A 26,789-nucleotide genomic window follows, 5' to 3' on the forward strand; every position below is an offset into this window, starting at 1 on the left:
CGTTGGCCTTGCTTCTGCACAATTCGATATCGATTTTTTTTTTTTCTTTTAACATTGCGACACATCTGACACATCTCTCGTCTAGAAATGATCACCTGAGGAGCGCTGGCCTAAAGGCTATGAAGTTCGTTCTGGATGCAGCAGTAGTGACGAAGCATAGCTCCCCTTAAATAGGGAAACTTGTATTGTATTGTTGTATACAATAAGTATTAACAGCGTTTCTACACAGAGCACTGATTAAGGACATGGTGTTTTTTAATATTATTGGCAAATTTATTACAAATAAAAAACAATACACAACTTGTACATAAATATCCAAAGCTTTTGTCAATACTCAAATTTGGAAGTAATATCAGCCTCAAGTCTTTGTGATTACAATACCACAAGCTTGGCAGCCATTCCTCTTTTTAGCACCTCTCAAGCTCCATCAGGTTGTATGGGAGCAGCGGTAGGCATCCATTTTCGGTTCTATCCTGAGATGTTAAATTGGATTCAAGTCTGGGCTCTGCATGGGCAACTCAAGAACATTCACAGAGTTGTTGTGAAGGCGCTACTTTGTTGTCTTGGCTGTGTGCTTCAGGTCATTGACCTGTTCTGCGGTCCTGAGCGCTTTCAATCCAGTATGCCTCTGTTCATTGCTACATTCATCTTTCTCTCAATCTTTCTACTTTCTATAGCTGAAAAACATTCTCATAGCATGACGATGGCATCAACATGCTTCAAAAAGTCCAGTCTTTGTCTCTCACCAGAGAAGGGAATTTTCTCTCTCGTGGTCTGTAAGTCCTTCGGGGGCCTTTTAACAAACTCCAGGCAGGCTGCCTGCAATCTTGCCACGCTGGCCTATAGAGCTGATTGGTCGAGTGCCTTTGTAGAGAAATCAATGTATTAATGTTAAGCACACTTACCAAGGAGCAATGGAAGGTGGCTGTCAGTATAGTCACGTCTTGCTCCGACACTAAGTGGCTTTTTAGCGTATGTAAGTCCATGGTTTTGCAGTTTATCCTGAACGGTCCATCTCCTACAATGCAACCTGATGGACTGAGACATAACACAACATTTGTGTGGAGCATGGATCTTATTTTTGTTTAGGGCTGTCTAAATGGAGGACATCAGCATAAACTTTGGGTACCGCTATTACTCATACACTTTATAAACTGTCAAAATAACAATATACACCTAAATCTCGATTAACTCACTTCGCGACTCTGTCTAACGCAGTTTGGTCATGGACCCCTATTATTATTTTGTTTGGGTATAAATACATTTTCAAGTAGTATTTTAAATGGACGACATAAGGACCGTACGAAGGTAAATGACTTACGCTAGTGATTTGATGAATTTCCGGGACCAATTTAAAGGCGTTTGATCTTCATCATTGCTTTATTACAGTGTTAGAGATATCTGGGATTGTTTTTGTTTGGAAAGCGGGTGAGGGGGGTTCGTGGAAGGACCTCATCCACAGCCACTCGCAACTCAAAGCGCGTGGCCGGACACAGTAGTCGAGTAAGTGGCTGCTTTGTTCTCTCTCCCATCCAATTAACATTGCATCAAAATGACTTACTCAATCCGCAAGATATTGTCATCTGCGTATAGCTTCTCTTTAAATAAAATATCAACAGACTTCGGCCTGTGTGGGGGACGGACGGCAAACGGACCGTTTGGCTGACCAACAACATTCCTGACGTAAATTAACGTAACAAAGGACCCCTTCGGCTGCCTAGAAACACGCCTTTCAAAAAAACAAACAAACAAAACTTTCTATACAATGCAATTCCCAAATTCCCGACCCAAAGTCCGCATATAATCGAGATTTAAGTGTATGTGCAATGCAACATACATTTTAGTGCTTAGCATCATCATCTAATGCACTAGTGTCAAACTCAAGGCCCGGGGGCCAGATACGGCCCGCCACATCATTTTATGTGGCCCGCGAAGACAAATTGTGCCTCAAATTCGTGTGCCATTACTAGAATTGCAAATTGTCTTCACAATTAATAATCTTTTTTTTTTTAATATTTGACCAGTTTTTACTCGCCTGTTTCTAAAACGAGTTACGTGTAAGTTTGTTTTGTAGCTTTTACTGTATATAATATGAGGTGCTCATACATTTATTTGGGTTGACATTCATAATGGCCCTCCGAAAGAAGCTATGACTACAATGCGGCCCGCGAAAAAAATGAGTTTGACACCCCTGATCTAATGAATAAAAATTCCCTAGTCTGGTGGAGAACATAACATGATGACTCATTTTAAGAAAAATAATCTCATATTAGTACGTCCAGACGTAGGATCAGGTAGTGGTCGTCCCTCTTGCCAAACTTTCCATGTTTCTCTCTGCGGCTATGATGCTGCTTGTTTTAGTCCCAGCAAAGACTGTCATACTTTCCTGCACAGCTGTTGTGCTGTACTTTTCCCTTGTGTCTTGACCAGGGCGACCAAAATCATGACGCTCTTCAGTGGACCATGAGCAGCACTAGAAACTTTTGCTCTTTATTTTTCAACATATGTGGGTGTGGGTTTGATTATACTCCTTGAGATTGCATTAGTTTTCAGGAGAAAAAATGTCAAACATACTATTTCTTTAAACGTAGCTATGAGCAGACAAAACCGAGAGCATAGTTGTTTGCCTTTTTAATTTGTACATTACTTGCAAATACAAAAAAGATACAAAAAAAGTAAAACGCAGGCTACAACCAACTGCTTTACATTTCAGCTTCAAAATAAGAAACTTATTTTCTGTCCCTCACCAGTCCCCATTGCCCAGCAGTTTTTGGCCTAAGTGGAAGAGTGAAGAACAAGTGGCCTTCTCTGACCTTGCAGTCCACTGAGGATGACATACAATTACGATAAATCTTAGTACTCTCAAAGAGCTAGCTAGACTACAAAAGGTGACTGAAAACAGACATGCTTGAAGGAATAATTTTTTCACAGGCTGCATTTTAAACATCCTATTTTTACCATTTGTGACAGCATGTGATGATTTTTGGGATTTTACTCATGCTGCTTACATGTCACAAACTGGCTGAGATGACTCATTAATGAACTTTGTTCCCTATTTGCCTTGTGTCAGCAAGTTTTTTTTTTTTTTTTTTAATTAATACTTGGAAATTTAAGTGGCCAAATTCCCACATAAAAACACAAATTTTATTTGGACTGAAAAACTATCAATACCTGTGTGCTACAACTGTACATTCGCAAAGTGGTTTCTTCACAAATGTGCAAGTTTGTTCATCTTTACAGGAAGACATGTCACCCAACAGCAACCGAGTTTGTAATATCCAGACTTTGACAGTTCTTGAATAATGCTTTAGCCGCACTTTAAATTGCATAAGTTGCACAAACTGTGTGGTCAGACGAGGTGATGCGAGATGTGAGCAAAAGGGCTGGGAGAAGGATTCGAAGAGGAGGCAGCGAGTGAAAGTAGGAGGAGTTTTTTGGGTTGGGGGACCGTCATCCCATTGAGGGGAGTAGCTTTGGTGTTTTGATTGAAATCCAGCAGATGTGGGACAGAGCAGAGGGGTGTGCGAGCGAGAGAAAGAGAAATATTTCCACCCACCTAACAAGGAGACACACTCATAAACAGGCAGACAGACAGGGTGAGAGTCAGAACGACACAAGTTGTCAGGGCAGCAGCAGTTCAAACTTTTGCAAACTTTCTCTGAGAGCTGATGTTGTAGTAAAGGGCAGGACATCTCTCATACACCCTCCAACACTTACTTGCTAATGAACACTGAGCCATTCAAACATACTAGCAAGTACAGGATTGACTAGAAATATTGGCATCCAAAAAAAGAGGAGAGGGTCATCAAGGAAGGACACAGCAAATTTTTTATCCTGACTCAAACACTCACGGGTGCTGAAGGTGTGCTACCTACTGTGAGGAGCAGGACTGTTCCAGCCCTACAAGTGGAGCATCAGAGAGGAAGCAGCAAGCGAGTGGATGGATGCCTTCTGTCGACTCAGTGGCCTGGACCCTCTGTGGGTGAGTCTCAACGGACCTTTTGTGTTTTCTCTCCCCCTCTCTCTCTTCTATTGGTCATGTGGATGAATGTCCAAGTTTGTGAGTTTTGAATGGTGGGCGTTAGGGATAAAAAGATGATGCTTTCTAAACCTCTAATAATTAGTCTCGCTTGGAGTAGTCCACGTGGGAATTTAACAGACTGTTTTCCACATTCCAGTTGCGCCACATGTTGCACTGCAGCCTGCAGGAATCTAAAGTTAAGAGGTGGAGATGTTGCTTTTTATGCATTAGGAGATCTCCATTTTTTATATGTCAGCTAAAATCAATGTCTATACATGAGTTGGAATGTTCACGGTCACAACATGCCTCTTGTCACTCTTCTTTCATCACGCCCCTTTCTGTGTTTCTGTTTCTCATTATAGCACTTTTTGTTTTTGCTCCTGCAATCATGCAAACGACCGTTACATGTTGGAAAAATGAAAAATGACGTTAAAGTGAATCTGTAATGTTTTTCAGCCCTGTAAAGTACCTCGACTTTTTAACTGAAGTAGTGATGAACCTTACACATACCTCTGCAACAACGTCATTGCTGGCTTTTTGGTCACAGCCTTGAGGTAGTGATGGGAATTTCTCTGAAGCATACAAAATGCAGCTGTCCCAAAGAAACAAATTGGAAACTTGGAAATCTTCATATACAATATACTGTTTATGCAATTGGTTTCAATTCCACCTTTTATTGACACATTTTTGCACTGCAACTTTACGGACACAGCCAATTAAATCCATATGGTGTAGAAAAGGTTTAGCAGTTTTGCCTTCACATCAGCGTTGTGACACCTTGTGCAATCCAAGTTTATGGTTTGCTGAAATCACTTCAGTCAAGGGTGAGAAAGTGGATAAGACGTGAAACGTACAAGAAAATGTTTGGAGTGCGTCTTCATGAAAGCGTTCTGTTCATCCCTCTGCCATTGACCACAGGAGTCAGAAGAGTCTGTGAAAGTTGCTGCCCACTCACTGGCTCTCAAGAGTAATACTGTTTAAATGAACCTAAATGCACTTACAGAGTCCACAAATGTACATTGAGTGCAAATACTTTCATTACATAACACTGACTTTTGATTTATTTATTTTTTTACCCCCCTTTTTGATCGTTTTTGAAAAAAAAAAAATGCGGGAATACTTATGAGTCTGTGGTGAGCTAGACAAACATACAGCTGTAGTTCAAAGTTATACAGGTAGCTGCTAGTCACGCTATGATTCACACCCTGCTCCAGAGGCTATGAACCGTGGCAACTTATGGGAAACACAGACTAATTACCATTCATGCTGGAACATTCACCCTAGTTATATTTACAAGCTCATAGAAAGACAGAAATATTAAGCCAAACATTTTAATCATTTTAGCAATCAGTAGTTAACAAGGTGTCCCCCGCCTACTGCCTGAAGTCAGCTGGAATAGGCTCCAGCATGCCCATGACCCTCGTGAGGAAAAAGCTCTTTGTAAAATGGATGGGTGGAATTAACATGGACATGTTTGTTCTCCCAGAATTTTAATAAGAAAGCCATGTTCAGTGTGGAAGAACATGCACACAGCCTTGACCTCATTCCCATCAATAACCTTTGGGATGAAAAAAAGAGATTGTGAGCCAGGCCAACATTAGTGATCTTTGACCTCGTGAATGAATGTTCGAAAAATTCCTGCAGACATACTTCAACGTCTTCCACAAGTATTACCAGAGGAGTGAAAATTGCTAAAGTCGCAAAAGTGGATTTACTTGATTTTCATAGACAGCAGCTCGTGCACTAAAAAAAAAAAAAAAAAAAAAAATTCATTTTCATGGCGGGGCAAGTCAAATTTGCGCTGCATTCCGGGGGCCGAGGGCATTTTCTATTGCACGCCGCCGACGCACTTGTTAATTTGGTGACAGTGAATAGACTAGATATTAGACCATCTAAAAGCAGGTCTAAGTTGTGGCGGTGGTAGTGTAACACCATTTTGGTGAAGCTGATCGAATCACATGCACATTCTGTGTGTTTGGGTGGGGGGGCTTTGTCACTCACAGATGCAGGATCACGGGATGAAGGCAATCCCCAAGTGCCCATTTCACAGCATCCAACTTTACATCTGCAAGTGCAGATCCCCTTCTAAACATACTTTTTATGTTTATCTTCTGCATAGACACCTGCAAGTCTATTTTACTTTGGTCATGTAGACCACGTGCCTCTCCTGCGCTGAATTTAAAGGGAATGAGAGGAGCCGCTTCGATTGGTTGGGAATCAAGTTGACTGTGTTCACTCCCACAACAGCGCAAATGCCCATTTTTAACTGCCCAAAACTTTGAAAATACCATTGAAAATAATCCCCCCATGGGCACAATTATGTGCTAGACTTGCGGCGGGCACAAAAGTAGGGTCCCATATGTTTTTTTCATTTTCACTTCCTTTGTAATGAGTAAGTATCCCAATTCCTTTTTTTTTTTTTTTTTTTGTTCTATTACATCCCTCCAGACCACCAGGGTTACATTTGTAACCGTCGGGTTTAATGACGGCGCTGTGCATGGTTGGTTGTTATATAACGGCATCGTGGCTTCAAGCAAAGTATTTAGCAAAGCCAGTCTGTGCTGCCATACGAGGAACTTTTAAACCACTTCCTTTTTCATCTTGTTAGCGGAGCCAAACACCCTGCAGGTCATTGAGGAGATGGACAATAAAAAGCATGATGACAACAAGCCACTATGTTATTTTGTTATGAAAGTCTTTGGTTCTGCCAAAGTTGTGCAATCTATAGCCTCTGTTATTTCTCTTTTGTTCGTAAAGTTGGATTCCAATATAATCTTGTTTTGCTTTGTCTGATTTACAAAAGACAGATTAAGACTGATTAAGACTGACTCAGCTTTTTAGAGGAAGAAAGACCTCTTCACAAAGTCCAGCCTGACTCATTCACAATTTTGTTGACTGTTTGTGGTTTCACTCTATCCTGCTAGGAACGCTAAAACTTTGTCTGCATTCTCTGGATCTGAGCCTAGTCTTCTCACTTTCTTAGATGATTGATATCTTACAGTGTAATATTTGTAGTTCATTGATCATTTTCAAGCATAATATTCTGAGGGAAACATAAAAATGCTCTTTTTTTGTTTTCTGTCTTGCAGGACTGGAACCGCACATGGTACACAGCCAACCCAGACTTGACCCAGTGTTTTCAGAACACAGTTCTAGTGTGGGTACCTTGTATTTATCTGTGGTTCCTTACCCCTCTCTACTGCCTTCACCTTTATTGCCATGACCATGGACGCATTCAGGTGTCCTCCCTTTGTATCGCCAAGATGGTGAGTCTATCATTGAATACCTTGACTCCTCTGTTGCTTGTTATTGTGTGTATATTTGACTAAAGTAAGAATCTGATCTCACTGTGCCATTTAGGTGCTCGGGTTTCTGTTGGCCTCCTTTGGCATCGTAGAGTTTTTCTACATCTTACTGGAGAGGAACGGAGAAATCGAGCAACACATGATCTTCCTTCTCAGCCCCATCATACGCAGCATGACTGTGGTAAAAAAAAAGGCTTATTTTGCTTTATTTGCCAGATAGGACAAATGTACATTAATAATTATTTCAACGAAAAATGTAAATGTACACAATTATAGCTAAAATATTTTTACCGGGAGCCCCTTTTTCTAGAAGTTATCAATTTTAGTGTCAATTTTACCAGCTGAACAGTTTTACGCGATTGTTTTTTGATAACGCCAATGTCATTTGTGTGTGAAGTGAGTGATATGTGAAGGCATGCACAAAAACAATACAACGTAAATAACCATGACTGGTCACAGTGCAGTTGTGTGAGCGTTTATAGCCCCTCAACCAGCAAAGTATACAATGTTCTGCACCCCTACTGTGTCCAGAGGACTCTCATTACCTACATATGTGAAATGCCTCTGGAGGTACTACAAAAGACAGTTTCAGAAATGACCCAGAGTACAAGTTAGTGTGTACATGTGTAGTTTTTTTTCCCCAAAGTGACATTGCCAAATTCTGACCTGGCATTCATATTGCAGCATTTTGGAGAGTCTATGTGAACGGGAATCCTTGGACAATCTTGTCATCTTGATGTGAAAACTTTTTTTCTTAAAGCTTCTATTTATTTATTTTTCTACCCATAGCATAAAGGCATAAATGCATTCACAACAAGCCAACAAAATGACAAATCTGAACGTCAAGGCAGGTCTCTATTCAGTGTGAGCGAGTAAAAACTATTGATTCTACCTCAAACACTTCTCCTGTGTTGCTGAGGGCAACAAGAAATTTCTGGGAATGTGACTCACACATTGACGTGCAAACACATGAAAGAATATAGTACGTATCATTCACTGGCAAGACACTGAGGTGAAAAGCAAAATAAGTACGGGTAGATTTATAGTGTTGCAGTCAATGTAAATATTGCATTACCCTGCAAACGCGCTTGTATTTGACCATCGATTAACAGAGTGCAAAGAAGACTTATACTTACATCAATTCGAGTTTCGTGAGGGAATAGTGTACGTCAAGGCGTAGTTCACTCAAAGTGAGGTAGTTAGATTGTCATAGACATTTAACCTTAACAAGACTTGATGAACGCATCACAATGCAGTAAAGTCAGATGCACCGATGAGTCACTGGCGCTTGCGTTTACCGTTACTTACAAAGCTCCCACTCTCAGCGGGCCTTTTCTGGTTTTTCATTCCCCAATGCAGACAGCCTTGCCCACTTGTGGTCTTTGCAGACTCCTGAATAAACACAAGCACACATTTGGATAGAAATGCACTAAGACATCTCTTGTATTGAGGGTTAATTTCAGAAACGGTCATTTAATTTTGGCTGTTGGAGGGGGTCATTTATCACATCAGTAGAAGAGCCAACAAACATGTGAGATATATTAAGGAGGAGTGATACCACACTTTTTGGTTTTGGTACAAGATCAATACTCAATGATGATTTAATTTTCACCATTGTGATTACATGGTTTGGACCAGCCTGCTTTTAATTCATGTTCATTCACATGCAATTTTACCCTTATCAGTGTGTCAATCCAAAATGTCTTAAAATATCTTCTCTAATATATTAAAACTAAAATATCTCAAATATATTTCCAATTTAAATATCATGAACACACTTAATTTACTGATTTCAAAACGGATAAGCAGGTTTCAGCAAATATATCAGCCAGCCTACCCAGTTATGTAGATGACCCGCTCCGTGCCTGCCATGCCATCATATTTATTGGTTTTTTTTTTTTTGCAAAATTGAAATATTCATACAATTAGAGGCAAATCATTTGATAAATATTGTTCATCTATTACAAATATATTAAATTGTATATTATAATCCATAAAAAAGTCAAATAATTATAAGTACAACTGTTGTGCCAAGAGGAAAATTTTTCAAATTTTCTTCTTTATGGTATGAAAATTAAGATGACTTAAATCCTATTTGTCAAGCTTATGCCACATACTTATCCATATAGACCTAATAAAGCAATGATTTTATACCTGGCTTAATCAAGTGCTAAGACTTCAATTTTACACAATCACTTGAGAATAATATTTAATTTATCATAATTTTTAAAGATTAAGGAACACAAACTGTCATTTTGTCTCAGCACTGGCAAAGGAAATAGTCTGTACTTAAATATATTTGACCTTTTGCAATCTTTTAGCAAGGACTGTGCAGTCTTCAGGTGTCTGAACAGATTACCAGAGCTGTTTCTGTGTAATTTGTTCTATTTAATTATAGTATAATATGATTATTATACACTTGGCACTTTTGCACATCTTTATCGAATGTTTTGAAATAAAACCACACCACGTTTTACTTTCCTCGCCCTGCTGTGTAAGAGATGAGTCACATTATTAATGTCTCAAGTTTCCTTGTCGCGTGAAGCGAACCAGTGTAATGTGTAATAGGTGTAATGATACACCACCATTAACTGGGGCGTATCAAAATACTGTATAGTATTCAAAGTAAGATATTTAAAAACAAGTTGAAAGTGATCCATGTTATCGTGCCAAGTGAGTAGTGTGTCAGTATAGATATGTGAATATAATAATTTCAATACGCCAGGCACCGATGACTATTAGGACCAGCTGAATGTGATGGGAACCCTTTGTCAGTGAAAGAGCACATTCATATCTCAACTACATAAACCATCCCATGACGCACTATAAAACTTGAGCCTTCATCATTCCAGCAAACCTTCCCCATAATTACAAGGTCGGGGTTTTACTCTGGGCTCAGTGATGGATTTAGTTCCACCCACTTACTCATACAGTAGATGCAAACAGGCTTGATGGCTTACAGTAATATGGCCTCATAAAAGGAACCTTCAAAAGCACAGCACAATTTTCAGTCATTAATAGTGAAGTTTGGGGTAACAATTTAAAACTGAGGACAGAATGTACCAGAAAGGGACTTTGAATTCTTACATAATATTTAATGCCGTATTTATCTTTCCAGACTGCCCATGGCATCTAAAACTTCAATGGTATTTTTTTCCAGTGTGGCATGCATTGTATAGTAAGCATAAGGCATTATTTTACTATGGAAGCCGTGGAATTTCTTTGTGCTGTATACCATTCCAGGAAATGGTCATTTAGAAACGCAGCCCATTTTGCAGCAAGCATTTTTGACACCTTCTCGCACCCTAAAGGGGCCTCCTAGCTCACTCTCCATTATCACAGTCCATAACTGAAAATCTGTGAGTAAAACTATTTGAAAGTTAGTTTTATGTAATTATGGAACATAATCAGTACACTTTCTGAAATTAAGGTTTGAGATGGATGTTCTTTATCATTGTTGTAGTCCGCACTGGTATATAATTGCCATATATAATAGGCCTAATGGACATCTTGCAAAAAAATGAGTATTATTGTAAGACCAGAAGTTTGGTTCTGGATCAAACTAAGATTGCGCTGATGTACAAAACTGTATGTTGTGACCTGAAATGTTACTTAAGTGTTCTATGACAATTCCCTGAGCATCGTTTAGTCATTTGTCAAAGAAAGACAAAAGTTGTTGTCATCCCAGTGCCTGCTGAGATGCATTCACAACAAACAACATGTTTGTAGTGGAAAAGAAGAGCCAAAGAGCAAATCATCAGTGTTAGACCACTGAATGAGGAGCCACAGATGTTGTTTACAGGTTGTTTACATCAGTGAGGGTACACAGAAATTTCCCCATATCAAGTTGTTGATGGGAAAATCTTATTACCACTAGTCTTTAATAGGCAATACTGTGGCTCATCCCAGATCCCAGACAAACCAATGTGGTGCTCTTTTGGAAACCTAAATTTACTTTTTCCCCACTTGGTGAGCTGCTCTCATTTGGCCAACCGCTTATGGCTCAACATCCAACGCATGACTCCACTGAGAACATCTGTGTCCCAACACAACTCATGCTAAGAGACAAATAATATGTATATCATCTCTCTCTCCCTCTCTCTTCCTTAATTTTAATTAGGGGGCATGGGTACATGGCTAAGCCAGGCAAGGGAAATCCCCAGAAACCAAATTGTCCGAGCCAGTACTGGTCACATCAAGTTGAACTTTTCAGCTTATTTTATTAGGTCTCAATGTAACGGTTGAACTAGCGCACCTTTTAATGACGGTGAATACAATTAAGCGCACCATCCAGTCTCTGGTCTCATTAATGCATGTCTGTCATATTATAAATTACTGCAGTAATGTAAAATTAAATGTGGGTGTCTGTTTTCTTCATCTGTTAGAAATCATAATACGATTCTGAGAATTAGAATAAATTCTATACTATTTTTACGAGCTGACACCCCTGTGGATTTATGAATCATTTTTCTCTCTGTTTCTGTTCAGATCCTGGCTATATGTATCATCCAGCTGGAAAGAATACGAGGTTGTCGCTCTTCGGTATTCCTCTTCCTCTTCTGGGTCTTGGCTGTTGTTTGTTCTTTAGTGCCACTCAGAGCAAAGATCCAGCTGGCCATAGATGAGGTATGTTTTACATATTTATTATTGTGCTTGTTTTATATTTGGTCAGGCTTATCCCCGACAAAAGCACAGTGTCAAATACCATACAGTCATATCTTATCAAGTGTGCTGCCTGCTCCCCATAGTCTAGACAAAAATTTCCATGAGCACAGCTTGCGCTATATGCTATGTCAGCAAAGAGTTATTTCATTCTCCATTTTAAACCAAGGTAACTGAAGGTTAACCATGTGTAGGAGGAAGACACTGCCAATTCTGGTCAAGCCTGCTGCGTTTCAATTCTTCTTTTCTTCCTGTGCCTGCTGTGAGACACTACAATCACAGTTGAATGGGGCTAAGTTTATATTTAAGTGTGCAAAGCATTCAGGCTGCTTCATATGCATTTCTAAGAAAACTAAATAAAACAACACACAAACAAATACATATCGATGGGTCTGGGATAAATGATGATGAGCCATGGCAGTCTGGCCAGAAGAGCGTTGCTGGGGTTATTGGCTTATTAACTGTAAACACACGGCAAGAGGTGCTAAATTCATGTATTTTTAATGTGTTCATACTTTTGACAGACACCATGATTTCACTGTAATGAAACACACATGGACACCACTATCCTTCTTTGTGTCACATATATATAGCCAAGGATAGGGGGGTGCATTACTGTAGCGCTGCCAGAAATCTGTATAGCACCAGTTGAGCTCCTCCACAATTTTATTTGAAATTTCCAAAATGTATTATTTACTCAGCCCCCCTATTAATCAGTCTAGCCACTCTTTAGCCCCAGGAGAAAAAAAATCCTGGAGCCATCCCCATCTATGGAATAATGAACAATATTCAATACCTTCTTAGCTTTAAATTGCAACCTGACTCACATTCACATTGTAATCCGAGTTGCACCTGAAATAAGAATGAAAACCCTTTTTGATTGATAAATGTATATATTTTTAATCTATTTAACAAAGAAAGAAATGCACAAGTGTTCTATTCAAATATACACTCTACAGGTAGACGTTATTGGTCGTCATTCTAAAGAAAAGTCCCACAAAATGCAAAACAAGAAAAAGTCATTTCTTAATTTTATACCAAATAAAATTGCCTTCATGCAATCCAAGGTTGTTCCGAGTTGTTCAAAGCAATATTCTCAATCTCTTCTGAATTACAACCCATTTTCAACCAATCAAATTGCTGGCTGCTAGAACCCGACTTGCAGTTACATATATTTCATCCAGGCACGCATAAGTTGCAGACTTTGGGCAAGAGGTGGGTGGGGTCGACAATACAATATACATTTACGTTCACACCTATTGGCAGTTTAGAGTAGTTACTACCAGTTTTGGGAATGTGGGAGACAAACAGCCAGAAGAAAGCTCATGCATATATATTGTAAAATTTACTTATTGTATGTGTTGTTTTTGTACATTTCATTACCACTATTACCTGCTCACACACACCAAAAAAAAAAAAACATATCATCATGGACACTTTCCCGTGACATATTTTGCTGACATATGTCTAAAATATTTATAGTGTCTGACTTGTCTGCCAGTTGTGAAGACTGAAGACAGGGTTATTGTTTGTGGACTACTGGCCATTCTTACTTGACCTACATTTTCCTCATCCAAACTTCCAACCAGCTTGACCCTGTTTTTCTATAAGTAGAAGGAGCCTTTTGGTCTCTTTATATCCCTTTTCTGCGCATTGCTCCATAGTGTTTAGAGAAAGTAGTTTGTTTTTACCATCGTTCTGGATTGCATACATAGCCATACTTTTCACACCACAAACTAGTTGTGGCTGTGGCGATAACCCAAGAGTAAAATTATGCCAAAATAAACAGCTTCTGTATGATAAGAGTGATATTTACAAAAGGTTCGATATTAGAGACAAGTATTAGTAGCTTATATCACATTTGACCCCTTAATTCAAAATCTTTTTTCCCTATTTACACTTCGTGGTTTTAAAGGAAAAAAAAAACTTACAAAATATTCCTTAAGCAAATAAACTCACTGACTCGTGTTGCCATCATTGTCTCTAAATCTTGCTGACTTACTCCACAGGGCATTGATTCAGATATGGTGAGATTCTTGGCCTTTTTCTCCTACTTCACCATTCAAATGGTCCAGCTCTTCTTATGCTGCTTTGCCGACCAGCCTCCAGAGGGGAAAAAGGTCTTTGACAAGGTAGGGAGAAGAACATGTTATCCTACCTGAGCATCATGTGGTTCAAAACTTTTGTTACGAGGACACTGCCTTTTGGAGGCAATGATGTGATTCACCACAACTTCTCACCTTCACTGCTTTAGCTTCCTGTGAGAAGAATGTGAACAAGCATGTGTGTGTTTTTCCTTGTCCTCCCGCATACCATCAACATGGCACATGTATTTCAAACACAGCTCCCACGTCACCCTTTTTTTATAAGCCATTCATTTTCACTTGGTTCACTATTTTCACATTTTTTTGTTATTGTAGTTCACAGTAATGTAGGACTGCACAATGTCATACTGAGAGCCGTTCCTATTTTGCTCACCAAAGTGCCTCCTTCAGGACACTGAAAGTGAGCCCCTCATCAATCACATAGAGTTGTGATGTCATATTTCCCTGGTGATAAACCATAAAAACAGCTGGAAAAGTCCCTAGCAGATTTCTGGCCGGTGGTGCGGTGTCGAAGCCACAGACTGGTGTCGTGGACACACCCTTTGGTCGTTCCTTAGCGTGTCCTCCGCTTTTTCCTCAACTTCCTCCACTTCCTTCTCCTCCTCTGGTTAGACTTACTCATAGTAAGAGAGGAAGTGATGGATGGAACGGAGTGTTGGTATAAAGAGAGTAAATAGTTTGGTGAGGGGGTAGCAGGATGCGGAGTAACATATGGTTTAGTGGGCAAACATTCTATGCGTTTGTGTCCGCACATATGTATAGGACGGTTTGCGATGACACATTTCCGCTCTGTCTGCTACTCTTGACCTCAAACATCATTTTTATTCTGTGGGCTCTATTTACAGAATGCTGACTTATGGAAAGTCACGGCCTCGAACACACTATTTAATTGCATTTCATAAATACGCTCTTTGCTATTTGCTAATCAGTATAGATGTCAAAAAGCTCTGCAGCCTTATACATTGACATTGTTAAAAGAAGAGTCACTCTGGTTTTTAATTCTCTTGCAGAATCCTTGCCCTGTGAAAGACGCTTCTTTTTTGTCCAAGATTGTTTTCTGGTGGTTCACCGGGTAAGATCCTCAAAACTTCCCTTTTTTTTGAGCCCACAAATGACTCAGCCTAGCAACATTTCTACTTGTTTAAATGTGTGTTTCGTTGATAATTATGTGTGAATCATCTCCTCGTTTGCTCTTCAGACTTGTTGTGAAGGGATATCGTACTCCTCTGGCAGCCGAGGACCTGTGGACGCTGAGAGAGGAAGACACGTCACATAAGATTATATCTGTACTGCAAGAGGACTGGACAGTAGAATGTGCCAAGATTCAAAAGTGAGATAACCCCGAAGCAATCAAGATATCCCAAGTTGTATTCACAACTAAGATACGAAGACACCTTGACTAACATGTGCAAACGTTTCCCTGTTTGCATTCAAGCCCCATTGTGCCAATGATTAGATAACTTCGAAAAACAGAACATCCTCCACGGGTTACAAAGGCAAACTGTTTGCATAAGATGACAATCACACATGCTTCCGATTGTGCATGTACCGATAGAAAGTAGCCAAGTCATCAATGTGCTCATGTGGCCTGTGATAAAATCCACCCATTCCACAGCTCTCATGATGTCAATGTTTAGGCTACTTCAGAACATTTTGCAAATTAAGGAATCATTTTATTTTTTTGATACGGCCAGCTGTCATCTTGACCCAACTATGTCTGTGCTAAGATTACAAATTCATTCATACTGTACAGTAAATATAGAGCCAATGTGTTGTATGGTAAATAATAATAGTAATAATAATAATAATACTGGGCCCCAGAAACAGATGTCATGTGTGTAACTATGTTTTTTTATCCCCATGACAGGCAGGAAAAGGCCTTGACTTCAGGTGTGGCGCTGGGGAGCAGGTTGCCCGACCAAGCTCAGCTCCTCAGGAAGCTTCACAAAGAGCAAAGTTCTGGCTTCTTTTTGTTCCGAACTCTGGCACGCAATTTTGGTCCATACTTCCTTACTGGCACCCTGTGTATCATATTCCATGATGCCTTCATGTTCGCCATTCCCCAGGTGTTGAGGTAAGATGTCGTGTGTTCAAAAACTTTTGTCAATATAGTACATTACTGTTATATTGATTCTGTTTGATAGGGGGGACTCTAACAAAAAAATGATTTTTAAAGATGTTGTTAACTCGCAGTCTGTCATAAATGAGCCAGTTTTGGTTAAAAAACAGATAAACAAAAATGAGGTTTGTGGTATTTTGCAGTTATGTAAGTCATTGGATTTAGAAATAGAAACTGTCGAGTTTGTGTTGCTGAGACACATTTTCAGTGCTTGTGTCCCACAAACCAAGTGACACTGAGTTCAATGTACTGCGTAAAGCAGCTGCCGAAAGCTCCAAACCTCAAGTTGGACTGAACCTACCTGGATGCAATTCAGCTGAAAAGAAAGAGATGGCTTTGTTATGATGTTTTACAAAATACAGCCAAGAAAAATCTCCCATTCAAATTTAGGCTCAGCTATAAATCAACGTGACATATTTTATCCCAGATACAAGTGTCATTGTTGTTTTCTAGTTATTTGTGTCAAAGACAACTAAACAAACCTTTGGAATCTGGCAACAATGAAAGCGAGTCAAGGCCCCTTTTAACCGTACTATTTCAGTGGTCAGACCGGAATGTTGTTTTTGAGGCACAAACACTGAATTATTTGGAGTGTTAATTAGGGTCATGGATTTGTAAGCAAGAAGTAGACGAAACCACAATCCTTTGCCTCAGTAAGGCACACAGTATAGGTCTCCGAATGGCACACACTCAGACAGACCACAATAAGACTGGTTGAGTAACATTGCGCAAACACAGCTGCTTAGTTTTAATTGACTTGAATTTGGGTGGCAATCCCAAGACACATGGAAGTCTGAATTAGAATCATGTTGACAGTGAAATTATATCTCTTCTTGATTTGTGTACATAAACTGTGCATACCAATGTGCAAATTCTGCCTTGGAGTAATCTGCTTGTGCTTGTATGTGTCCGTCAGTCTTCTCCTGGGCTTCATGAGAGATGAAGATGCGCCATTGTGGAAAGGCTACTTTTACGCCACTCTCATGTTCCTGCTCTCTTGCCTCCAGTCCCTCTTCAACCATCAGTACATGTACACTTGCTTCACTGTGGGAATGAGGGTAAAGACAGCCGTTATGGGCCTGGTATACAGGAAGGTGAGAATCGTATATGCTCATTGAAAGCTATTACACTACATTAAACTGTATTTCAAAATGCTGCAAGGAAAAATTCACAGTGCACATCTTGACGAAGATATTTTGGCTGCGTTTGTGTTGTCTGAAACAAGACTTGGCATTCAGTGTGAAATGTGACGTTTAGCCCAGCCCTTAGTGATTCATTAATTAAAGTAATTTTCCCCAAGACTCTTGTCTATATAGTGCATGATTCATATCCTTAAACATGCATAATATCCATAAATATGCAAATATGAATAAAACTAAACGTGCACTAAACGATAATATCTCTTTTGATGTCAATCCAGTCTTTGGTGATAAATAGCTCTGCCAGGAGGACCTGCACCGTTGGAGAAATTGTAAATCTGGTTTCGGCGGATACACAGAAGCTCATGGACTTTGTAGTGTACTTCAATGCTGTCTGGCTGGCCCCCATAGAAATTGCTCTTTGTCTCTTCTTCCTGTGGCAAGTACGTACATGTGGAATGTTCTGTGTCTCTGATTTGTCTGACTTAAAGTTGTCTTTCTACTATGTAACCACATTTTGTCTTCCTTTTTGTAGCACCTTGGACCATCAGCTTTGGCAGGAATTGCCACAGTCATCCTCATTTTCCCATTGAATGGACTGATAGCAAAGAAAAGAAGCAAGCTGCAGGTAAAATAATGATGATAATAATAATAATAATAATAATACATTTCTTTCAAAGCAGCTCTGGTGTTGCATGCTTGGTCCAGATTTTCACAGCTGGTTTAGATAGTAGCTGAGGAGCCATGTGCATTTAGGGCCTGGATGCTACACTTTGTCTTGTCTTTTCGTCAGCCTTTCGTAGAGCGACTACAATGACTGGAAAGAGCAAGCACACACAACTTCACATTTCTTGGAGATGACATGTTGTTTTATGAATTTGAAGTCTAAGTTAATCAAACCCAGTACTGGATTGCAACCACATTTCTGGCACTTGAATGCAGACATGTCATGAAGTGTTATAATATTCATAAATTATTCCGAAAAACACTATACTGTGAGACCAGATCCAAGCTCTTAAACATTCTTTGCTCTTCAGCGCACATAAATTATTCTACCTATTTTTGTGGTTGACAGGAGGTTCAAATGAAGTTTATGGATGGCCGTATCCGACTAATGAATGAGATCTTGAATGGGATAAAGATTCTGAAGTTCTATGCCTGGGAGAAGGCCTTCCTGGAGCAGGTGTTGGGTTATAGAGAAAAAGAGCTGAAGGCCCTGAAGAAGTCTCAGATCCTCTATTCCATCTCTATTGCATCTTTCAATTCCTCTTCTTTCATGGTAAGATCACTAGTTCGAACAGATTGTGAATAAAGCATGAATGAACGAGATCTTGAACAGGATAAAGATTGGGAGAGTTGGTTTGTTTTTTCATTGCCAGATTTTTTTTTACCAAGTCTATTTACACCATCATGTTGTATTTTATGTTCTCCGCATTTCTAAAATGTCATCTGTTTCTATTCTCCAGATTGCTTTTGCAATGTTTGGAGTCTACGTAATGCTTGATGAGAAAAACATCCTGGATGCACAGAAAGTTTTTGTTTCAATGGCACTCATCAACATTTTGAAGACCCCACTTAGCCAGCTTCCATTTGCAATAAGCACAACCCTGCAGGTAAGCATATTTTCAAATGTTTGTTCCTCGGCTCCCATATGGCCTTCATAAATAAACAAAATACCCAGTGAGCTATTAATGCTTTTTATTGTAGTTGTATCTTCTTCAATAACATGCACCCACATTTCAGTCCTTCAAACCTGCGCTTCTTAACGTCAGAGCATCTTGAATGACTTTATCCTTATCTCCAATATTTTGACTCACTACCTAAATGATGTTACCAAAATCTTAGAAGATGTCTAACGTTGATGTCGCACAAAAACACCCTGGCAAACTATTTAAATTAAAACATCTCAGACAGCGCCATTCAAAACCTTGATACAGCTCTATTAGATGTGAGAATTTTGCAAGAGTTGTAGCAGCTGGTGGATGAACTACTTTCTCTGTTCCAGGCTGTGGTTTCACTGAAACGTCTGGGAAAATATCTGTGCTCAGATGAACTCAAAGAGGACAATGTCTTGAAGGCTCCATTGAGTTCTGGTAAGAACCCCACCTATGTTTAAAAGATTACTCTGGATGAATAAGCTGCTATTTTCCTTTTAAAAACTGTCATAATCATTGTAGGCAGACCGCAAGATTTGGTTGTTTTGTTAGTGGAGCACAACAGTTTGACACAAACAATGTGGACTGTCAATTCCTGGGCTTCCAGGATAACAGATAGACTAAGTAATGACAGGATGCTCCCCATTTAGTGGTTGAACATAAATCAGCACAGGAATTCAAACTTCTGATTTATGGTGAGACGAATTAGGCAAACATGCTTCACTTTGTTGTCTCACATCTGTCAACACTTGCTCCGACATTGACGTAAATCTACTCATAATTACAACCTAGCAGCCCTCTGATGAATCTCTTGAAGGTGCATTTCTTTTAAAATGTTATCTGTGACTGGGGATTAAAGGTCGTGACAGGTATGCAGCGTTTTAGTGTGTATTTTCTTTTCTCTTTGCTTAGACGGGGAAGATGTGCTGATTGAAAATGGAACTTTTAGCTGGTCAGCAGAGGGCCCGCCATGTCTTAAAAAGTAAGCGCAATCAACAAGAATAATTGAAAAATCCATATGAGAATCAGGAGTGACAAACCCAACATTTGCTGTCGCTATTAACAGAATCTCCATCCATGTGCCCCGGGGTTCGCTTGTGGCCGTGGTTGGACATGTAGGCAGCGGAAAGTCGTCTTTATTGTCTGCCATGCTTGGAGAGACAGAGAAGAGAAGCGGCCACGTTAGCGTGAAGGTTTGACACAGCCATCCCAGATTTCAGCTCTGCCCACGTTTGTATGTGTAAATACATTTAATAACACCTTGAGTCTTCTCTCTATTTGCAGGGTTCCACAGCATACGTGCCCCAGCAGGCCTGGATCCAAAATGCCACAGTCCAAGACAATATTATTTTCGGCCGTGAAAAGCTGAAGACGTGGTACCACCGTGTGTTGGAGGCCTGCGCCCTGCTGCCTGACCTGAACATCCTACCTGCTGGAGATGCAACAGAAATTGGAGAGAAGGTAAGGTCGATCTCGTCTTATATTCAACGAGCATCGCCTCACCGTCTTTCCCTTACAGGGGTTAAACCTCTCAGGTGGACAGAAACAGAGAGTGAGCTTGGCTAGAGCTGTCTATCGAAAGGCAGATGTGTATCTGATGGATGACCCACTGTCTGCTGTTGACGCACACGTCGGTCAGCACATCTTTGACAAAGTCATCGGACCCAAAGGAGTGCTTAGAGACAAGGTAGAGTGCAACCCAGTTGACATAGAGAAATTGCGGCTTTACCGCAATGTCAACCACTAACAACATTGTGGCCTTCATTGTTGTTCTAACAAAACAAAAACCACTACTTGAGCAACATTTCTGGTCGAGACAGCCACAATGTAGTGTTGGAATGTATATTCATCCCATTTGTCTCATATGTGATCCTCTGCAGACCCGTATCCTGGTGACCCATGGGATGAGCTTCCTGCCACAAGCTGACCTCATTCTTGTCCTTGTAAACGGAGAAATCACAGAGAGCGGCTCTTACCAGGAACTCCTTAGCCGCCGTGGCGCCTTTGCGGATTTCATCCACACATTTGCCAGCACCGACCGGAAAGAAAGCGCCATACAAAGAGGTGAGGATCCCCACTGTGTTCTGAATGTTGAAATTATTTCTGCTGTAGAAAAGTGTGAAGAAAAATAAATCTGTGATATATGATTTGTACAACATGCAACCGTATCACATTGTTTCTGTTTCTAATATTTTGCTTAGCTAATTTAGCCACACGAGTTAACGTATTGCTACTCCTGATTTTTATATTAGCGTAAAAGCTTATACATAGTTTTTCATTTTTCTTCAAGCAGTTTTTATAATGTGGTTGGTCAGAATATAAAACATACTGCGATAGTAATGTAAAACGTGACTTTCTCGTAGCTGGCTCGAGGAGGTCCAATGCTCGCCTCAGCATGGTTGACTTCATGCCATTCTCCAGAGACTTGTCTCAAGAGCAGCTTATTGGGTAGGTCAACCTGAGCCCCCTAAAACTACCATAATAGTGTCAAAGCGAATTTGATGAAACTGAATTCCCATTTCTTCTTTTTCATCTCAGGGGTGATACAACAAATACAAACTTGCAGAATATGGAGCCTGTGTCCGAAACAGAGCAGGAACAGGTTCCTGAAGACCTTGGGAAGCTCACAGAGGTTGACAAGGCCCACACTGGACGAGTAAGACTGGTGTATAATTTAAGAATTCCTTAAAAAAAAAGACCTGACAGCAGTTGACTGATGACTATTTCATTTTTTTCCCCACTACAGGTGAGGCTGGAGATGTACCAAAAGTACTTTAAGACCATAGGCCTGGCCATCATCATTCCCATTGTCTTCCTGTACGCGTTTCAGCAGGGAGCCTCACTGGCCTACAACTATTGGCTGAGCATGTGGGCCGATGATCCAATTGTTAACGGTACCCAGATTGATGCCGACCTGAAACTGTCTGTCTTTGGAGCGCTGGGATTTGTTCAAGGTTAGGCTCCATTATTTGACTGAAAATATGTTTTTTCTATTATTATTCATTTGCTTTTTCTGATGTTACTTATTTTACTTATTTTATTTATTTATACTTATTTTTTTATTATTGACATATTTTTTTGCACAGTGTAAAATTTGTCTGTACTTAACCTAAGCAAGCATCTTTTCTTTCTCCTCAGGCGTCGCGATCTTTGGCACCACCGTAGCTATCTCCATCTGCGGCATCATTGCGTCCCGCCACTTGCACATGGACCTTCTGGTTAATGTGCTGCATTCGCCCATGTCTTTCTTTGAATGCACACCCAGCGGCAACTTGCTCAACCGCTTTGCCAAAGATATTGATGCCATTGACTGCATGGTGCCCGAGGGCCTGAAGATGATGCTGAGCTATGTTTTTAAACTCATGGAGGTGTGCATCATTGTGCTCATGGCAACACCCTTCGCCGCTGTGATCATTCTTCCTCTCGCATTGCTCTATGCATTTGTCCAGGTAATCACCCATCCCAAATCTCAACTCATGACTTTGCAGTTTTCCCATATAATAGGAACAGATGGTGCAATTTCACTGTGAATTCTGGGTAAAACTCCCTTGTTCTTTTTTGATTTGTTTTCCCCCATTTTTCCACTGTTGGCTACAGAGTTTCTACGTTGCTACATCCTGTCAGCTGCGGAGGCTCGAAGCTGTGAGCCGCTCCCCTATCTACACCCACTTCAACGAGACGGTGCAGGGCGCCAGTGTCATCCGGGCCTTTGGCGATCAATCCAGGTTCATTCTGCAGGCCAACGACAGGGTGGATTTCAACCAGACCTCCTACTTCCCCCGATTTGTAGCCACTCGGTAGGTATCCGATATGAATACAAATATGGTGTCTCTAGTAAAATATTATTTATGAAGTAGGCCTACGAGTGCCTTTTTATAGGGACTATAAACAGGCAGGGTTTTGTATTTGTCACCTCTGATTGTGAGTGTTTGGAAATCCGCTCTGAGCATGCACTACCCAATTCCGACCGTTTGGAAATTCGTTGTTGAAATGTGCTGTTTTGTTATTCAGAGTGCCCCCCCGCCCAAAAAAAAAGGAATACAGGAGCTCAGTGCGTCAGGCAGCACAAATGGAAACAGTTGTGCTGCGTTTGCAAATTAAGGGGAGGGGAGTGTGCTCTGCCACGACAAACACACACTCTCTCCAAGTGGTGTTCGGGCTTCAGAGTAAATTTCAAACACACCCATGTTAATGGTAGCCAACAAGTTCCGGTTGGATGAAACTTCCACTTCTACTTTTGTAAACATGGAAAAGATTGGTTTTTTTAAACAACTTTACAACACTGAGTCGCATTTTGGTCAAAGGTAGAAAGAATCCTGGTTGGTTATTACGCCTTTTGGTACTGTTAATCCTTGTTGTGGCTTTAGGAAGCGGCATACTAAACATGTTGCCATGACAACTCTTCTTCTTCTGCATTTATTTCATCTTCTGCATTCTATTGACGGTAGCCAAATACTTTTGGCTGGTAATGCATAATTACTACTCCTTATTTTTCTTCTACCATTTTCTTCCTCTACTATCTTTTGGTGGTTGGCAAATACAGTCAGTGGGAAGAAGATTTTAGTAATGCACAAAAAGTCAACACAATTATGCAACAGGGATTTTGAGTGCCAGTACGAGCTCTAATTTTTGTATATAGAAGTCATGTCTTAGTATAAATCGCAGGACCAGACACATTATGAAGAAATAGTTTTACTTGTCGTGGGGGAACTACATATTCTCTTTATCAAGAAGGACTATTCAATTAGCGTTTCATCCACAGATGGCTGGCAGTCAATCTGGAGTTTGTTGGTAATGGAGTGGTGTTAGCAGCTGCCATTCTGTCCGTGATGGGAAGGGACACCCTGAGTCCAGGCATAGTGGGTTTGGCTGTGTCACATTCCCTCCAGGTAAGAGGCCATCCTTGTGCTTAACAAATGTGTTTGATCACTTTGCTGTAGGTTTATGGCACAGCTGAAATGAAATCTTTAATGCTAAAGTCCAGTTTTCTATTTTTATTTTTATTTTTTTGCATAATCCTTTTAGCTGTTATTTTCATGCGTTTGACGGTCTAGAATTATGTAATTAAAATATCTGGTGCATATGTATGAATATGTTTATTTTCTGAGTTAGTGAATGCTTGTTAGTCATAATAATAAGATCATCTCATTATGCCGTCCGTGTTTTGCAGGTAACTGGAATCCTGAGTTGGATTGTAAGATCATGGACTGATGTGGAAAACAACATTGTTTCTGTGGAAAGAGTAAATGAGTATGCTGACACTGCCAAAGAGGTCAGAGTTCCCGCCACACATGTACTTTCGACAAAATGGCTTTTGTTTATCCACTCATCAATATATTGCTCATTTAAAATAATGCAACATACACAGGAACTTATTGCATTCTCTTCACATTTTACAGGCCAGCTGGATTATAGAAGGCAGTTCTTTGCCTCTGTCTTGGCCCCAGACAGGCTCTATAGAGTTCCAGGATTATGGTTTACAGTACCGCAAAGGCCTGGAGTTGGCTTTGAAAGGCATTACTTTGCAGATTCATGAAAAAGAGAAGGTGAGTCATTTTGAATCATGTCAGTTTTAGCTAATGAGCTTTGCATGGTATTTTAGACCTCTCTGATGTGTTCCAGGTGGGCATTGTGGGACGGACGGGTGCTGGGAAGTCCTCACTTGCCCTTGGAATATTTAGAATCTTAGAAGCAGCAAAGGGAAAGATCTTTATTGATGGAGTCGACATCGCCAACATTGGACTTCATGATCTTCGATCACGCATTACTATCATTCCCCAGGCAAGTTAATAACGACAAAAACCGAGCTCTGGCTTTCCACCAAATAACTGTTATGTTACTTTGACTACAGTTGGACTGTATTCAAATAATAAAAACAGCTTGAATCAACCTGTGACCTATTTTTTTGTGGGTCTTTTTCTTAGGACCCAGTGCTGTTCTCGGGCTCTCTCCGGATGAACCTTGATCCGTTTGACACCTACACCGATGAAGAAATTTGGGGTTCATTAGAACTGGCTCACCTCAAAACCTTTGTGTCCAACCTGCCTGACAAACTCGACCATGAATGCTCAGAAGGAGGAGAAAACCTCAGGTACATGTGAATGTTTGCATGTTGCACAATCCAGTTCATATTGGTTCTTACCGTCTACAAATCCTGATCATATGTCTAGCTTGGGTCAGCGTCAACTGGTGTGCCTTGCGAGAGCCTTGCTGAGGAAAACCAAAATCTTGGTTTTGGATGAAGCAACAGCTGCTGTGGACCTGGAGACTGACACACTGATCCAGTCCACAATCCGCACCCAGTTTGAAGACTGCACTGTCTTGACCATCGCTCACCGCCTTAACACTATCATGGATTACACAAGGTATACTATCAATTTTATGGAGGTTAACGATAGAATGTGACACTAAAATCTTTTTCCCTTCTTGCTGTTTTACAGAGTGATTGTCATGGACCGAGGTCACATCTCTGAGATGGATTCCCCATCCAACCTGATTGCACAGCAGGGACAGTTCTTCCGTATGTGCCGAGAAGCTGGACTAGTCTAGAAGCATGTTTTTTTCCGTGAAAATTTGGCACATTTTTTCACATGGCTTTTCAACAAAAGTTGAATTGGCCCTTCCAAGTTTTGTGGCAGCTCAACTGAGGGCATTGTCATTGAGGGGCCAGAGACGCTACCAACACAGCCAATGGTCCAAGGTTTCTTTCACACATGGACATGCTGTACCGAGTCAGGAAAAAAAAAAAGATTATTAACATGAAAATGAAGCTACAGTGCGATGCTGGAAATGTACAAGCTGTTAATGTACATATACATAGAGTTGTGGAATCTGTTCATTCTATTTAAGGATTAAGGCAAAGCCTGGAATGAAAGGGAACCACAAAATATATGGATTGTTATTCCTGTTTTTCATGGGAGCAGTAATATTTGTGTTTTAAGCACATGACATATATTTAATGTTTTCTCAGGCTTTGTTGTTGATGTTTACTTACACCATTTTTAAGCCTTGAATTCCAAAAAGAGGTCATCTGCATCTATAAAGGTTTTTGTTTTCCAAGAACGAGGACAGAAATTACGCTGACATACTGACCAACTGGAGTATTCAACCTGGCGAATGTGAGGGATTTGAGGTTTTCAGAACCTTCAGAAATGAGTTTGAAGCAGCCAATTTGGATTATTTATATGTCAGAGAATAAGCGAAAAACAATTGTGTGGGCCAAGACATTGGCAGGCAGTCGGGTTTTTTTTCTGTCAGAGTAAACACACAAAGTCCAAAGAAATCTTGCTGGTCAGATTTAACCTGATGCATATATGTGAAAACCCACATTGAATGAAGAGAATGCTTCTTCTCAAGAATGGCAATAAATCTTGGTGAGTGAGTGAATTTCTCTCCACCACCGCAATACTCAGGCCCTACATATACTGTATATGTGAGAGATTTCACTATTGTTCTTTTTTTTTTTTCTTTTTTTTTTTTTTTTGCTGACGGTACAAAGTGTAGATAGTCCTCGCCGACCTTGATGCTTGATTCAAAGCATTATGAGCTTTTTGCAGAGAAAAGTCATTATGCTGTTTTTGTCTTACTGGTTTAGACAATCTTTTCAAGGAGAAACCATATAGTTTATTTATGTGGTATTTCAAAACATGTCCTTACAATACTGAGGATTGTATTATATTTATACTTTTTATAACAAGCTGTTTTCATTTTTCACTGACTAATTACAATTATTGTATTGTTGTATGCAACGTTGTGCTGAATAATAAACGTGTATTTGATTCAA

At 40.2% G+C, this 26,789-nt stretch overlaps 1 protein-coding gene and 1 long non-coding RNA gene across 3 annotated transcripts; one reads left to right on the top strand and one right to left on the bottom strand.

The window, feature by feature from the left end:
* Nucleotides 1-237: 237 nt before the first annotated feature.
* On the bottom strand, nucleotides 238-1,675 carry LOC148399078 (uncharacterized). The gene is made up of 2 exons (XR_015858176.1): nucleotides 1,322-1,675; nucleotides 238-1,038 (listed from the first exon to the last, which is right to left on the bottom strand). It is a non-coding gene; the product is annotated as an uncharacterized LOC148399078 (long non-coding RNA).
* abcc6a (ATP binding cassette subfamily C member 6a) lies at nucleotides 1,399-26,789 on the top strand. Of its 2 annotated transcripts, none has more exons than XM_088374593.1 (32): nucleotides 1,399-1,503; nucleotides 3,863-3,982; nucleotides 7,111-7,287; nucleotides 7,382-7,507; nucleotides 11,815-11,952; nucleotides 13,998-14,120; nucleotides 15,104-15,165; nucleotides 15,292-15,423; nucleotides 15,961-16,167; nucleotides 17,129-17,306; nucleotides 17,633-17,794; nucleotides 17,887-17,979; nucleotides 18,427-18,630; nucleotides 18,818-18,964; nucleotides 19,357-19,444; nucleotides 19,919-19,988; nucleotides 20,073-20,199; nucleotides 20,291-20,467; nucleotides 20,526-20,693; nucleotides 20,887-21,070; nucleotides 21,370-21,454; nucleotides 21,545-21,662; nucleotides 21,753-21,960; nucleotides 22,145-22,455; nucleotides 22,604-22,803; nucleotides 23,769-23,895; nucleotides 24,177-24,278; nucleotides 24,406-24,552; nucleotides 24,629-24,787; nucleotides 24,931-25,097; nucleotides 25,177-25,371; nucleotides 25,447-26,789. In XM_088374593.1, the coding sequence occupies exons 2-32, from the start codon at nucleotides 3,941-3,943 to the stop codon at nucleotides 25,553-25,555; spliced, it is 4,533 nt and encodes a 1,510-aa protein (XP_088230719.1). In that variant the 5' UTR covers nucleotides 1,399-1,503; nucleotides 3,863-3,940; the 3' UTR covers nucleotides 25,556-26,789. The 2 variants fall into 2 exon arrangements, with proteins under 2 accessions (XP_088230719.1, XP_088230720.1); XM_088374594.1 differs by having other exon boundaries at nucleotides 1,433-1,503; nucleotides 3,888-3,982.

Source organism: Syngnathus floridae, chromosome 4 (genome assembly GCF_059516105.1).
Source record: "Syngnathus floridae isolate MCC-2025c chromosome 4, RoL_Sflo_1.0, whole genome shotgun sequence".
Lineage (NCBI taxonomy): Eukaryota > Metazoa > Chordata > Actinopteri > Syngnathiformes > Syngnathidae > Syngnathus > Syngnathus floridae.